We start from the raw sequence: 16,396 nt of genomic DNA, 5'->3' as shown, positions 1-16,396 counted from the left end.
ACCATATTCTATCTGCATTAAAGTAAGCTGTGTACAGTGCTTGATTTCTTCTTCTATAGGATTGTAAGATTTTTGAGAGCAGGGATAGATCTAATATCCTTATGAGGAAGAATTTTCCAAATGAACCATAACTTATTTTATATAATGATGGCTTTTCTTTGAAAAAGAGGAAAGTTATCTCTTAAAATGACCACTTAGGGGTATTCTACACCTGATTTGTTAAATTTGATTTCTCATTTTAAGAGATACTTTCTATATATCCAAGTATATACTATCTATATCCAAGTGAAAATATAACCTTCCACCTTAGTAACCTTCCACCAAATGATAGTTAAAATTGAAAATGTGATTGATTGCTATCTTGTTTGAAATGCAATAAAGTTCTATTGGTTAAAAAGCAAATAGTTACTAATCAGGGCCTTGTTCAGACTGCCACTCATTTGCTAGGTAATCCCAAGCAAACTATTTATACTCTTTGTGCATCCACTTAACTAATCTGAAATCTAAAATATGGATTATCTGCTTTCCAAGTTGTTACACATATTGGTCATTGTGAAATTAAGAGTTATAATGAAGGATTCTGAAAAGTGAACAGAAATAATACTTGTTAATAACACTCTGGAACTTGAATAATCTAAAGTGATCTAAGGAAAGAATGGATTTAAATGAAGAAAAGTTTTCAGCCAAAGTATGTATGATCCATAATGATGCATCGCAAGATTATGATGGCTCTTTTCCTAATATGTTGACATTTGAGCATGTAACATTTTAAAAATGGAGAAAACAAAAAAGGATTAGCAAAATATAAAGTTGACTGACAATTATACACCTAAGACCAAAATTGATATAATTCAGTTTTGTTACTTGAGGGTTTCTACATTGTTGAACATAGTATTCAGAAGTGAGAGGGAGTAAAAAGTAGCTTTTGATCCAACAATTTGACTTCTGGAAATTTATTTACCAATACATGTGTTCAAAGACCCATATATGCCCACACACATTCTTAAATACAAATGTACAAGATTTTCACTGAAGCAAAATACTAGAAACAACCTAAATGTCCATTCACAAAGAGTGAAATGAATTATGATACATTCATTTAATAAAATAATATGTAACAATAAAAGATCAAGTGTATGTACCAAACTGGACCAGAATAAATTTTTAAGAAAGAAGCAGAGTATCAAGCAACGTGTATAGTAGGCTCCCATTTGTGTAAACAAAAGGGGGAAGGAGTATGTACACAGATAAATGTTTCTATAAACAGAATATTTCTAAGAGAATACATAAGAAATGATTGTTTCAGGGGTAGGGGATTGCAGAGTTTGGGTTTGGAGTAAGGTTTACTTTCCAAATATATCCATCTATAAAAATATTAATTTATTACCACACTTTTTTTCTTTGACCACACCACAGCTGGCAGGATCTTAGTTCCCCAACCAGGGACCGAACACATGCCACAGCAGTGAAAGTGCCAAGTCCCAACCACTGAACCACCAGGGAATTCCCTACCACATTCTTATATGACTTCTTCAATTTTAAAAAAAGTATAATAAAATTATGTTTATAAACTGTTAGAATAAGTTCAATTAGTTAACCAAGATGCTTAGGGCACAAACAATTCAAATCAAAATTACATGTTTTTTCACAATAAAGTATACCTCTGTATTATTTTATTGTTTAGAAGTACCTGCCCAAATATTATATCAAAGTTTAATAATGGGTTTATGAGATAGAATGATAATTATCTGCATTTTATAGATTACAAAACTACAGTTTAGGAAGATGAAATTATTTACTCAGAATTACTCAAAGAGCAACCAGGACAGCTGTACAAGCCTGATTTCTGACTTCTCGGAGGCTCTAGAGCCTTGTGTCTAATGGTGGTACTATGCAATGCCCTCCAAACTCCACAGGCAGAACCCAAGTCCAGGACTACTAAGCAATCAAAAATCAAACAACGTGAAAAAGTACAGTGTTTGCATAGAGTGATTTATGATATTTAAGTGGGAAAATATTTCCTATGAAATACTTATTTAACCAGTTCTTGTCACATCTGTGTTACCTCCTGATCCAATGACAAAAATAATGTGACGAATATAGCAGCTTACTTTGTATTAACTTAGTTCTCACTCTGTGGTAGATCGTCTTTTCAAAGGTGGCCAAATAGCCTATCCCACATGCATTTCTTACAATGTAATGTTGATATTCATCCCTTGCATAGAGTAGTGGGGTCTATTCCCCTCCCCTTGAATCTGGTTGAACCTCTGTGATTACCTCAACCAACAGAGTATGGCATTAAGTAACCCTATGTGATTTCCAAGGCTAGGTCATAAGATGTCCTTTACTTCTGCTGTGATGTGTGGGGACTCTTACTCTTAGACCCCAGTCACTATGTTGTGAGGAAGATAAGTATCCACCTGAAGAGGACTCATATATAGGTGTTCCAGCCAATAGCCCCAGCACTGGCCAGTAGACATGCAAGTGAGCAAACCTGAGATGATCTGTCCCCAGCCATAAAGTCACCTCCAGCCTTCCAGTAACCCCAGCTGATTCCCAACATTCTCATCAAGCCCTACTCAAATTGCAGATTAATGAGCAAAACATATGATTACTGGTGTTTGAAACCACTATGTTTGAGGTGGTTTGTTATGCAGCAATAGATAACCTAACCTAACCTAAAAGCTAGGTTTAGACTACTGAACTCAATGCCATATGTGTCACTAGGAACAGATAATTAGCTCCTTAATATACCATAATCTACCCATATAGTAACGCTTTATAAAAAATGAAATGCTAATCTTCGCCAAAGCCTATAGTGAATGAAGCTTAAAGTCCCCATTTATTTCTCATCTCACTTCCATATTCAACATAGCTGAGCTAGAAACTGTTTTCTAAAAACCTCTGGAAACTCTCTGTATTCATCAAATAGGGTACATCTTGTCTTTTTTCCATTTGTTTTCTTGATATAGTTTTATTATATGCATTTCACTTTCATAAACTGCTTCCGTTCCAGACATAAGGGCTTGCCTTGTACATTAATATGATGTTTAGATTGAAAACTATGTAAATAACATTTAAAAAACAAAGTCAAAAGCATGTTAATGTCATTAGATTTTCTAAAAATTACATGATACATACTTTTTTCTGAAATCTGAAAAACTCAAAATATCTAAATCCAGAGGAGAGAGTCCAGATATTAACTCATGCCAATATGTCAATTGATTTTTTTTTTACAAAGATGCAAAGGCAATTTAATAAAGCATAGTCTTTTCAACAAAGGGTAATGGAATAACTGGATATTCATATGCAAAAAAAAAAAAAAGAAGAACCTTGAACTACACATCACAAAAATCAACTCAAAGTGACTGAAAGACTTAAATGTCAAATGTTAAAATGATAGACTTTTTAAAAACTGGGAGAAAATCTTTGTGACTTTGGGTTAGGGAAAGAGTTCTTAGATACAACAGAAGGACAACCCATTAAAGAAAAAACTGATAATTGGACTTGATCAAAATTAAAAACCTTTGCTCTAAGAAAGACACTAAAAAGAGAATAAAAAGAGCAGAGATAGACTAAGATAAAATATGTTCAAATCATATATCTAGGGCTTCCCTGGTGGCGCAGTGGTTAAGAATCCCCCTGCCAATGCAGGGGACACGGGTGCGAGCCCTGGTCCGGGAATATCCCACATGCCACGGAGCAACTAAGCCCCTGGGCCACAACTACTGAGCCCACGTGCCACAACTACTGAAGCCTGTGCGCCTAGAGCCTGTGCTCCGCAACGAGAGAAGCCACCGCACCGCAACAAAGAGTACCCCCGCTCACCACAACTAGAGAAAGCCCACGTGCAGCAATGAAGACCCAACGCAGCCAAAAATAAAATAAATAAATTTATTTTTTTAAAACTATATATCTAACAAAGAACTTGTCTCCAGAATATATAAATAACTCTCTAAACTCAACAAAAAGTAAACAACCCAATTTAAAAGATGGCCAAGGGCTTCCCTGGTGGCGCAGTGGTTGAGAATCTGCCTGCCAATGCAGGGGACACGGGTTCGAGCCCTGGTCTGGGAAGATCCCACATGCCACGGAGCAACTAGACCCATGAGCCACAATTACTGAGCCTGCGTGCCTGGAGCCTGTGCTCCGCAACGGGAGAGGTCGCGATGGTGAGAGGCCCGCGCACCACAATGAAGAGTGGCCCCCGCTTGCCGCAACTGGAGAAAGCCCTTGCACAGAAACGAAGACCCAACACAGCCATAAATAAATAAATAAATAAATAAATAAAAATTTTTTAAAAAGATGGCCAAAATATTTGGACACTTCAACAAAGACAATGTTGGCAAAAGTATTCAAGTACCATTAGTCACTAGAGCAATACAAATTAAAATCACAATGAGATACCTCTACAGATCTATTAGAATGACTAAAGGAAAAAAAATGACAATACCAAATGTTAACAAGGATGTGGAGCAACAGGAACTCTGGTTCATTGTTGGAAGGAATGCAAAAGCCATACAGCCACTTTGAAAAATAGTCTGGCAGTTTCCTATAAAGTTAATATATGCTTACCATATGATCCAGCAATCCTATTCCTAGGTATACACCCAAGAGAAGTGAATACTTAGGTTTACACAAAACCTGTATACAAATATTTAATAGCAACTTCATTCATAATTGCCTCAACCTGGAAACAACCCAAATGTCCTTCATCTGAATGGCTAGACAATGGTACACCCATACAATGAAATACTATTCCACAATAAAAAGGAACAAAATATTGACAAATGCAAGAAGTTAGATGGCTATTAAGGGCATTACGCTGAGTGAAAAAAAGTCAGTTTCAAAAGGTTGTATTCTGGATGATTCCATTTACATGACATTCTGTGAAAGGCAAAAATATAGGGACAGAGGACAGCTCAGTGGATGCCAGAGGTTGAAGGTGGGAGGATCTGTTTGACTACAGTGGCATTAGCACAAAGGAATATTTCAGGGGAATTCCTCAGCAGTCCAATGGTTAGGACTCTGCACTTCCACCACAGGGGACACAGGTTCGATCCCTGGTTGGGGAACTAAGATCCTGCATGCTGCGCAGTGTGGCCAAAAAAAAAAAAAAAAAGGAATATTTCAGGGAGCTAGAACTGTTCTACACCTAGATTGTGGTGATAGATACACAACTCTAAGGATCTGTCAAAACTCATTAAACTGCATAAAAAGTGAATTTTACTGTATATAAATTAAAAAACAAAATTAAAAATCTAAACCAATTATATCAATGCATCACTATATTCACTTATTGCTTTTATTCTCTTTTATCCCTTCACTGTCTAAAGGAAATTATCCTCTTTTTGTAACTCAAATACTTTGCATAACATGAAAATTCAAAATATAACTTATCTTGACAAGCATAAACAAAGCATGGAATTAATATTGGAAGAAACTAAAAAACTTGAAACTAAAGCCTCCTATTTATTTATGCCTGTTCAAGAAGACTCTCCATTAATCCAGCTCATTCTCAGAACTATTTTTCTCAGCACCAACATGGAAACAGCAGGAATAATTGAGGAGCTCTCAGGGGAAACAAAAGCTAAATGAGGGCTTTAGTCTCTCCTCTCAGCAACCATGAGGCTGCAGAAATGCTATCTTAGAGAATACAGAAGTGCAAATGGAATTCAAGTTATTTTCATTTGATGAATTAAAATAATGAAAATTATTTCAACTCTGTTGTAAATCCTACAGTTAATCAAGGCAAACTAAAGGAGAATTCCTAAGAACGGTTACAGAGGGCTCAAAGTATAAAGAGTGCTAAGAAGATCTCCCCCAATAGCCACAAATTAGAAGGGGAAGACAATAAAATAACAGTGAGTGTGAAATGAGGCATCGTGACCACGTTTTAAATCCCCGAGTTGCGTAGTTGCAGCTTACCAGCTATGAACTTGAGGATGCAGCTTAGTTTCGCTAAACCCACATTACTCATCGGAAAATGGGAATAATAATATCTCCTTCGTAGGACTGTTGGGAAAACTGTGCCTTGCTTAGCATCACACCTGGCCCCTTTGTAAATATTTTATCATTACCATATGAGAGGCTTCTGAGTTTCTACAACAATGAAAGAAAGAACACTGGTTTGCTTCCATAAATGAAATAACACTAATATCCACAGATCGTGGAGAAGGATTGATCATGAAACAAGAAAAAGACACTAAGTTTCACTGGCACCAATTATAAAGGATGTCTTATAGCTCTCCAATTCTCAAAGTAATCAATGCTTTGGAAACTCCCATCATAGCTCATCAGAAAGATAAGGCCCAGAAAGATGCTAGCAAAGTACCTTAACTTCAAGATCTCAGTAAACACTCATTTAACTAACTGATTTAAATTTTCTGGCAATGGCCATAGAAATCATATGGATCTCTTGATACACATAATATATGCAGACAAACTATTTAAAAACTTAGTGGCAAAACTATCGTTTCTTTATCTTTTATGGTCAGAAAATGAATAAAGAATAAACACGTAATGAAATCCAGGAGATTTGTCTTTATAGTTTGGTAGCTAATTTGACTTAAACGGTTTTAAAAAGTAGTGAAACTTCTGTACCATAGTTATCTTGTATAGAAAACAAAGAAAATATAACCCTTTTCTTAAAAGAGGGAAAAAATTAAATATCTAGTATCTTAGGAGCCTGAGAAGACAGAGCATATTAATAAATTTTTCTCTCCCTTAACATGACAGAATGAAGTTGAAGGTCATTTTCCCTTGATCGTCTCATTTTTGGAAATCTAGATTTTAACTGCACTGTGCAAAGGCACTGGATTACTTCAGTTATTTCATGCTATATCAGCAATTTCCAAACACTTAAAAAATAAAAATAAAAATAAACTTTGTCCAAAAGATCAAGTTGTAAAAATAATATATAGTTTCTGATATATCATTCTAATAACAGATTAAATAATTAGCACAGAAATATATCATATATCAAATGGATGCAAACATTAATTCAGTCATACAGTGACTTTTTAGGTATATGCAAACCCAGGAATTATTTAGACTCATTATTAGAGGAATGATCAAAACAAAAAGTTGAGAAATATATTTTTAAATAATGTGGAAAAGCCCCTATAAGCAATTCAAATTTCAGATGCTTTAATGTTTGTCTTCATTAAAAACACCTACACCTCCTAATGGATAACATTTTTATCTTCTTCATTTCTTTATCTTTAGGGCATGAAACATTACTCCGTTCTGAATAAGTGTTTGTTGAATAAATGAATCTTCACATAGAATATTTTCATTGAAATTAGCAGTTAAATATACTAATTTACAGGATATAAATATATATTCACTGAAAGCCTTTCTAAAATATTTTATTTCTAAATTTCTATTATATAATTAAAATGATGACCAATAAATTTATATGTTGCTAAAACCCATGCTATGTCTTTAATTAAAATCTTTCAACCTTTGGACTTCTATGTTCTTTCAATTATACTTTTTCTGTCAACTATGGTTTAAAAAGAGGAAAACAATTCAGACGTTAATTCAATTCTGATTCAATCCAGAATTGATTTGAAAAAGAATTACTAAAGAACAAGGAGAAACATGTCAGGGAAACAGTGACACAGTTAAAATATACTGGGACTGGGACCTAAAATATTTCACCATTTTGCAGGAAAACACTGCTATCCCTTCTGCTTTTTAAAATTTCTAATTTGCTCAAAATCACTTGCAGGAAAAGTGTTGACGCTGTAGTCAGAGGTTGTCAGGACTTCTGTTCCACCTGCCTGGATGAATCAGGTAGACTGGAATGACCAATAATTCCAGCAACCTATTTCTACACCCTATGCAAATTAATGCACCAATCACTAGAAGAGTGCTTCTGTAAGGTCATATAAATTAAAGGCTGAGCAGAGGACACCAGTCAATTACTTGAATGTTGCAGCATAATGTCATTTACACAGCTTCTAATTACGAGGTCCTCTAAGTAGAGTGTCTACTCTGCAAAATAGCAATGACCTTTCATACAAATTTTTTCTCCTGACCATTTTCACACATACTATTTCTTAGATCAGTAGAATTATTCTAAATATAGAATGAGACTTCACAGAGATTCTTATGAGTACATATAACTATATACACAAACATACATATATATTTAGCCAAATAGGTATAAAAATGATTTTTCACATAGGACATGATTTTTCTTACATTGCAAATAGCGGTGATTTCACCATCATTCTTAGACGCATAAATATCACAAATAAAGATGTAATGATGCCTGCTACCACAATGCTTCAGGAAAAAAATAAATAACTCCAAGTGCAATTAAAAATGCATTGTCATAAAATTAGAGTCTTGGATTCTACAAGCATTTAAAACCCTAACAATTTCACTGAGACACAGAGGGCCATTAAAAAAAAGTACACATTGATCTTTAGTCATTGCATTAAAAATGCACATAAACAAAGGTTATCCCCAAAATAACATTATCTATACACATTAAAATTCAAATGTAGCAAAGACCTTGTGAAGTGTCAACCAAATTTTAGTCATGTTTTCATAAATTCTAAAGCTTCTGGGTTCTTCAAAATTTCCACATTGCCCTGAAGAAAAACTATTCTGTTGGGTATTATCCTCCTGCTGCATTAACCAGTTTTACCATATTTCTAAACAGGAGTTCGATTCTCCTTGGTAAAGAGGTTGCCTATCTGTAGTCAGTGGATCAGATTCTCACACCCATACACTACACTGAACAGGGCAAACTGACGCTTGCGTTGCTACCGCGATAACCTAAAGTGCTAATGCTGTAGTTCCTGGCAATGGTAGCACAAAAAGAAGAAGAAAGCTCTTTTAGATACCAAATCACAGATCAAACCAGATGGAGTACTCCCATGTTTTAATATTACCATACAAACAGAAAACAGGGTTTATTCAGACAGCCAAAGAAATGTGCATCACCCACCCCACACCCTCCCTTGCAGTGTTGGGGAAAAGTGTCTCTGCAGACAGAGACAGTCGGGAGAGCAGGAACACATGTTTTCCAGTACTAATGTCTAATACAAGGCTGCAATTGTTGGGTGTAGCTCTATCTGAAAGTTGAGAACTAGTAAGCAACCTCTAGACACGGTCCTTCTCTCCTGTGGGTGGGAAGTGAATGCTTCCAGCAGTCCCTCTCAAGGTCCTCGGGGGTTTGGGGTCTGGGGTGGATTTCCCCCCTGAGGGCACCAAGGGCTCCTCCTTAATGGTGTAGCTCCGCAGTGGGTCATGTGACAGCTGGGCGTGTGTCTCTGTGCGCGGTGGGGGGATGAGTTTGGGGGATGAGTTTGCGGGGTGTGTATGAGCGTGTGTGTATGCATAAGTTACACATCTGGTTTTGGAAAACGTGTTTTTCTAGGAGTGTGTGTGTGCGTGTGTGTGTGTGTTTCCGTGTCCGTGTGTGAAGCGAGACTGGGAAAAGGGCGTTCAGAGAATGGTCCTGGACCAGGCGATGCGGCCGAGTATGCCTGTGTCAGTCCCACTCCTCGTCAGCCTCTGCACTGGGGCGACGTCCCCGTCCTTGGGGAAGGCGAGAACAATGGGGTGCGGGCGCCCCTCCCCGCACTTTGTGCACCCACCTGACGAATCCGCGGCGGGTTCGGCGGCGTGGAGGCCCCGCCTTCCGGGGCCGAGGAGGTGGGAGAAGCCATCTTCCTGGTGCTCCGGTTTCTTCCTCCTGTCACGCCCGGGTCCCTCGGGTCTCCTGCGGCTCCTCCGCGCGGGGCCTGCGGCCCGCGGCCCCAGACGGGCCGGGAGGTTCCGCAGCCGCCGCGCCCGCGGCCCCGCCCGGCTCCTCCGCCGCAGAGAGCGAGGGGCGGCTGCCCGCTTGGCTCGCCCGGCCGCAGTCCTGGCCGGAGCCCCTCGCCCCTTCCTGCGCCCACCTACCTCCCGGCGGGGAGACTCCGGGCCATGGCAGGCCAGGGTCGGGGGCGACCTTGGCCTCGGGGTGGGGCCGGCGGCTGCTCCTTCCCGGCGCCGCGCGCCGCGCGTGTGAATGTGCGAGCGGCGGAGCTTATTCTAGCGGCGCCGGGGGGAAATGAGGCTGCTTCCCTCGCTGCCGCCGCTATCGCCGGGAGAGCGATGAGCTCATGGACAGCTCCCAGAAATATGTCTATATGCACCACTGACTGCCGGAGTTTGGGAGGTGGGTGGGGAGAAGGAGGCTCGTCGGCGGGCGCTCCCGCATCACAGGCAGACGTTCCCTCGGGAGGCCCCCGGCCGCTGGGGCGCGTGCAGCTCTTCGCTGCCCAGCTCCACACTCACTCGGCTCTTCCCATTCATACCGGGCACACATTGCCGAGTCCCACGCATTCTCCCCTTTCGCATTGTGATAGGCACCCACCCAGCCACCCCTAGCCTCCGCAGACACACATTCTTTGTTCCGCCAACCACTCCCTCTTGATTAGGAGGAATTAATTTCTGGAGTGAATGCGGTGTGAAATGCGAACTGCGACTTCAACCCCAAGTCAGATGTGGGCTGGTGAGTGAAGTGACTTCAGCTGTGTGTCTTCCACGCTTTGGGCGTTTCCGCCTTCCCCAAGATCGAGCTTCTCCCTTCCCACCTTCTTCACTATGAGAAAGCATCTTTCAGCTACTGTACAGGGTAGTGACGGCCCCCCGTCCTCACTAAGGCGGAGAACACGTCTTCTGCAGCCCTGTGAAGAACTTAAACGGCAGGACCAGGTTTTGCAGACCTCCATCTGTGCCAGGCCTGGTGGCAGGAGGGGTGAACCCCCACAGGGGCCAGCCTTGTGTACATCACTGTTTCTCAGGGATGCAGTTGGAGCTGTCATTTTGACTGAGGGCAAACCACTTTCCAACACCTGATCCTTATCTCCCTTCATTAGCTCAGCTGCCCCATGGAGGTGAGAGTTATGGCTTTTTACAGATAAGATGACCCTCAAGAGATTAATTTGTTCCCTCTCTTATGGATCTCCATATAAACATACTCCCACCTTTGAAAAATGTTTTCCTTTACCGCAGACACCGTCCTCTCCCTCCTTCCTCTCCCCTGCAGCTAGTGTTCCAGCCTCAACACTGCTTCTCAGCAAGATCTTCCATAAAGTTTTAATACCTCCAATTCCTCTCTTCACATTCTTCGTTGAACCCACTCCATTCAGGCTTTTTACTCCACCAAACTTTCTCTTGACAAGGTTCCAAGTGACCCCCATGTTACTACATCTAATGATCAATTTTCAGTCCTCATTAGGCTCAACTTCTGAACTTCTAAACTTTGAAATGTCAGAGAGTTCAGTTCTGGTTCTCCTTTTCCTCTCCATGTATATCTTCTCTATCTCTGTACTCACTCTGTTGTTGAACTCACAGTTCCATGGCTTTATTTATTTATTTATTTTTAAATATTTATTTATTTATTTATTTATTTATTTACTTTGGCTGCGCCGGGTCTTAGTTGTGGCACGCAGGATCTTCCTTGTGGCATGTGGACTTCTTAGTTGCGGAATGAGGACTCTTAGTTGCAGCATGCGGGATCTAGTTCCCTGACCAGGGATCCAACCCAGGCCCCCTGCTTTGGGAGTGCGGAGTCTTACATACTGGACCACCAGGGGAGTCCCGCATCACTTTAAATAGAATCTGTATTCTGATATGCATTTCCAAATGTATGTTTCCATCCCCAGTCTTCCCCCTTAAGTTCAAACTCCTATTGCCAACTGCCTTCACCTCTACCTGATATCTAGGAGTTTCAAACTTATCACGGGCAAAACTGAGCTCCTTCTTATCTTCCCCTGCCAAATTAACTGCTCCAATATAGCTTTTCCCACCTTTAAGATGCTCAGGACAAAAACCTCAGAGATAGTCTTAATTCCTTACTTGCTCTCACAATCCACATTTGCTCTAAGAGCAATTCATACAGAATCCAACCACTTCTGTATTTCCAGTACAATCTGTCTAGTCCAAGCCGCCATTAATCTTTCACCTGCCTGATAGCAAAAGTCTCTAACCAGTCTGTATTCTTCCACCCTTGCTCCTCACACGTGGCTTACCAGAGAGCAGCTAGCAGTGCTCAAAGCCCTCCTGTGTCTTCCCTTCTCACTCAGAGTAAGAACCAAGGCTTTTCCATCTTTTGATGTAAGATAAGATCTATGTAATCCATCCTCCATTCCTGCCCACCCCTCTCTAACCTTATTTCCAGCCATCCCCTCACTCACTCACCATGGCCACACTGGCCTTGTTTCCACTTCTTGAATATTCTAGGACCTGGTCTCAGGTCCTTTGTATCTGGACCACTCCTCTCTCAGATATCTGCATGGATCATTTCCTTACTTCCTTCAAGCCCCTGTGCCAATATCACCTTATCAGTGAGGACTTCCTGATTACCCTGTATTATGGGGTAAATTGTGTCCCCCCAAATGCAGATGTTGAAATCCTAATCCCTAGTACCTGAGAATGTGACCTTTTTTGGAAATAGAATTATTGCAGATGTAATTAGTTAAGGTGAGGTCATATTGGAGTAGGATGTGTCCCCAGTCCAATATGACTGGTGTCATTATAAAAAGGGAAAATTTGTCCATAGACACACACACAGGGAGAACACAATGTGAACATTAAGGCAGAAAGTGGGATGATGCACCTAGAAATGGAAGAATGCCAAAGTTTGCCAGCAAACTACCAGACTCTAGGAAAGTAGCATGGAGCAGATTCTCCCTCGCAGCCCTCATCAGGAACCAACCCTGTAGATACTGATCTCAGACTTCTAGCCTCCAGCGCTGTGAGACAATAGATTTCTGTTGTTTAAGCCACCCACTTTGTGGTACTTCTATAGCACCCCTAGAAAACTAATATATCCTATAAGATAATAACACTCCACCCTTTTCATATCTCTTACCTTGCAGTACATCCCTTCTGTGCGCTTACCGCTGTCTGACAGAGTTTATATATTTACTTGTTGATTTATTGACACTCGCCTGTCACTGGAAGGTAAGTTCCATGAGATCAGGGAAGTGATTTTGTTCACTGTTTTAAACACCTAGGGGAGTTCCTTGGTGGCCTAGTGGTTAGGATTCTGGCTTTCACTGCCGTGACCCGAGTTCAATCCCTGGTTGGGGAACTGAGATCCTGCAAGCCACGTAGCCAAAAAAAAAAGAGAAAAAAAAAAAAAAAAAAAACCAAGCAAACAATTAACACGTAGAACCTCCAGTACCTTGAACAGTGCCTGACACGTTGATGTTCAATAAGTATTTGTTGAATGAATTAAATATTTCTTTCAAGTTTATTTAGAAGACTGGAGAGTCATGATTTGAACTCTAGTTCAAATCTTAAAACCCAAACTCTATACTATAGCTCAAACACTATACTACAGTTTCTCAAATGTGTGGATAAGAATTACATTCATATTCAACTATGAAAAACTCGTTATGAAGCTACATCATAAAAACTGTTTTCTTTTTTCCTTTACAATCATTTCTTCAAGTCAATCAATGTGAAAATTTTTATGGTGGCAGTGTAGTATGCTTTAAGATGGTGAACTTCCTTTTCAGTTTACTGCCTTGAAATTCTAGTTAATTAACATTTCTATACTTTAGTTTCCTTATCTGTGAAATGGAAATAATAATAGTACTAACTTTACAGGGTTATTGTGACTATTAAATGAGATAATGTACATAAACATTATAAACACATAATGTAAACACTCAATAATATAGTTATTACTATTTATTTATGTAATGATAGCTACCTAAAAAATAGGAGGCTGAGTCGGGGGAGGGATAAATTGGGAGTATGGGATTAATAGATACACACTAGTATATGTAAAATAGATAAGCAACAAGGATTTACTATATAGCACAGGGAACTATGTTCAACATCTTGTAATAACCTATAATGGAAAATAATCTGAAAATATATATATAACTGAATCACTTTGCTGTACCCCTGAAACTAACACAATATTGTAAATCAGCTATACCTCAATTTAAAAAAAAAGAAAAAGAAAAAATAATAGGAGGCTGAGGATAAAGGTGATTAAAAAGAAACTCTTTATTTCAGAGAATCAGGGGAAACTTAGTGAGGCAAGTTAAGTGACAGTAATTTGGCTATGACTTCCTGCTCGTCTGTATCATGACTGAGCACATAGAAATCCAAATCAGGTTCTTCAGTCTCTAGTGGCCTGAGGTGCTTAATTCAAAATTAACAAGAAAGGAATATATCAATAAATAATGTTAAGGTTTAAAGTAGACAGATAGGTAAGTAATAGGTACATAAATAGAGGTAGATATTGAGATTGATAGATATGGATAAATAGATTTATAATGTAATCTTGTGAGTGGGAAAAGAGTCTCATTTTTACTTTCATACATCTTGGTATCACTTGCACCTGCCACAGCAGTGAAGAGTACTCCAGGAAAGTGTTTGCTCCAGTGCGTTAAGTAATGGCATTATTCAGTCCCTAGAACATGAGACGAAGTAAAACACATCCCTTTTTTCTTATCCATCTCCTCTATCCATCCATATACACAAATACTCAAAATCTGCTCCATCCTCCATTCCTAATCTGGATGAAGATTCTCAGCATCAACTGAGTGACTCAAAGAAGAAACTGTACTGTCACTCTAGGCCTCTCTACATCTCTCACACTCTATAATAATCTCTCACCAAACCCTGGGAATTCTCATATGGTAATGTCCTGCTTCTTTTTCTCCATATCCATGGCTTTATTCCAGGCTTTCAGCTACACCTAGTGTATTGTAGTTTCTTAATAATGACCCTGCAGAGCTTTTTCTATCCTGGAACATCTTGTTACCTTCCTTAAAAAAAATATTCTCTCATTTCAAAAGCCCTGATGGCTTTCCATTGCCCTCAGGATAAAATCTACATCCCTTTGCTTTGACGTAAAAGCCCTTCTTAATATTAATATACTTTTTGTGTTGAGGGAGATTTTTCAAGAATGATAGCTATAAAATAATAAATAAGGAAAAGATTGCTGGATTTTTTTTCTACATAAAATTATAAAATTTCTTTATGTTAAAACTCATTTTATTATAATTTGGGTATGAAAATGTGTAATACACATAAATGTGTGTATGTATTTGTGTGTATGAAAAGAAAAAAATTAAAAGTTAAATGACCCCAAGAAAAAGTATTTACACAGTTTTTATGGACAGATGGAGTTAATATCCTTAATATGTGGAAAAGACAATCACTTTATCAAAAGGGAGGAGGGGTTTTAGGAAAACTCACAAAAGAATAGTGACTTCCAATGAGCAGATGAAAAAAAAATGTTTAGACTTATTAAAATTAAAAAAATGCAAATTCAAATGACAAAATACTATTTTCACTTATAAACTGTCAGAGAAGAGATTTCTAGTAAAGAAAATTCCCCCAGAGCTTCAGAAAGAATATTCAGGCATTGTTGATAGAGCTATAAATTGGTACAAACTCTTTGAAGGGTACTTTGTCACTCTGTACAGAAAAAGCCTTAAAAATATACATAACTTTTGGGCTTCCCTGGTGGCACAGTGGTTGAGAATCTGCCTGCCAAGGCAGGGGACACGGGTTCGAGCCTTGGTCTGGGAAGATCCCACATGCCACGGAGCACCTGGGCCCCTGAGCCACAATTACTGAGCCTGCGCGTCTGGAGCCTGTGCTCCGCAACAAGAGAGGCCGCGATAGTGACAGGCCCGCGCACCGCGATGAAGAGTGGCCCCCGCTTGCCGCAACTAGAGAAAGCCCTCGCACAGAAACGAAGACCCAACACAGCCATAAATAAATAAATAAGTAAATAAACAAAACAAAAAAAAGCACCAAAAAAAAAAAATATATATATATATACATAACTTTTGACTTCGAAAATAATCATGAACAAGAGCAAAGATTTTTTCTACTGCAGCAGTCTTTATAATAGTGAAACAAATAAACAATAACAACCTGGAAATCACCTAAATATTCTAAAGGAAAAATTGAGTGCATACATTATATAAATTCCGCATATTGGGATGTATAATGGAATGCTATTCAGGCCATTCACATAATAATTTAGGCAACTATTTCAGGTATAGTTGCTGTCATAATAAAATTGTTTCAAGTTATTAGGTGGTTGGGGTTTTTTCCCTTTAGTGCCTGCCCTTCCCAGTCTTTCCACAGCTGGCGTTTGAGCCTGTCTCCTTCTGTTTCTCATTCATGTTCTTTTCCTGCCACTCCTCAGTTCTTAAAAGCCAGCCTTGCCTGTGACTGGGGCCCCACACATGCTGGGTTCTCTCTGCCCAGAATGCCCTCACCACTCTTCTTCATCTGACTAACATCTGTGTACCTTGCAACACCTAGACCAAGAGAAAGCCATCCTGACTCCCTCAGACCAATTAGAATTTTGTTCTCTGTGTCCCACAAGCAATTTTTCCTAGTT

The 16,396-nt window shown here is 39.3% G+C and overlaps 1 protein-coding gene across 1 annotated transcript in view; it reads right to left on the bottom strand.

Annotated features, from left to right (window-relative positions):
• ANK2 (ankyrin 2) overlaps nucleotides 1-10,075 on the bottom strand; it is a 695,510-nt gene extending 685,435 nt beyond the window's left edge. The window contains exon 1 of the mRNA XM_059923449.1: nucleotides 9,618-10,075. Within this exon, the coding sequence (XP_059779432.1) occupies nucleotides 9,618-9,689 (72 nt within the window). The 5' untranslated portion in view covers nucleotides 9,690-10,075. The remainder of the gene's footprint in view (nucleotides 1-9,617) is intronic.
• Between the last annotated feature and the right edge of the window lie 6,321 nt (nucleotides 10,076-16,396).

The sequence above is a fragment of the Balaenoptera ricei genome, chromosome 5 (assembly GCF_028023285.1).
Source record: "Balaenoptera ricei isolate mBalRic1 chromosome 5, mBalRic1.hap2, whole genome shotgun sequence".
NCBI classification, from domain to species: domain Eukaryota; kingdom Metazoa; phylum Chordata; class Mammalia; order Artiodactyla; family Balaenopteridae; genus Balaenoptera; species Balaenoptera ricei.
This window is presented reverse-complemented; position numbering and strand designations above follow the sequence as displayed.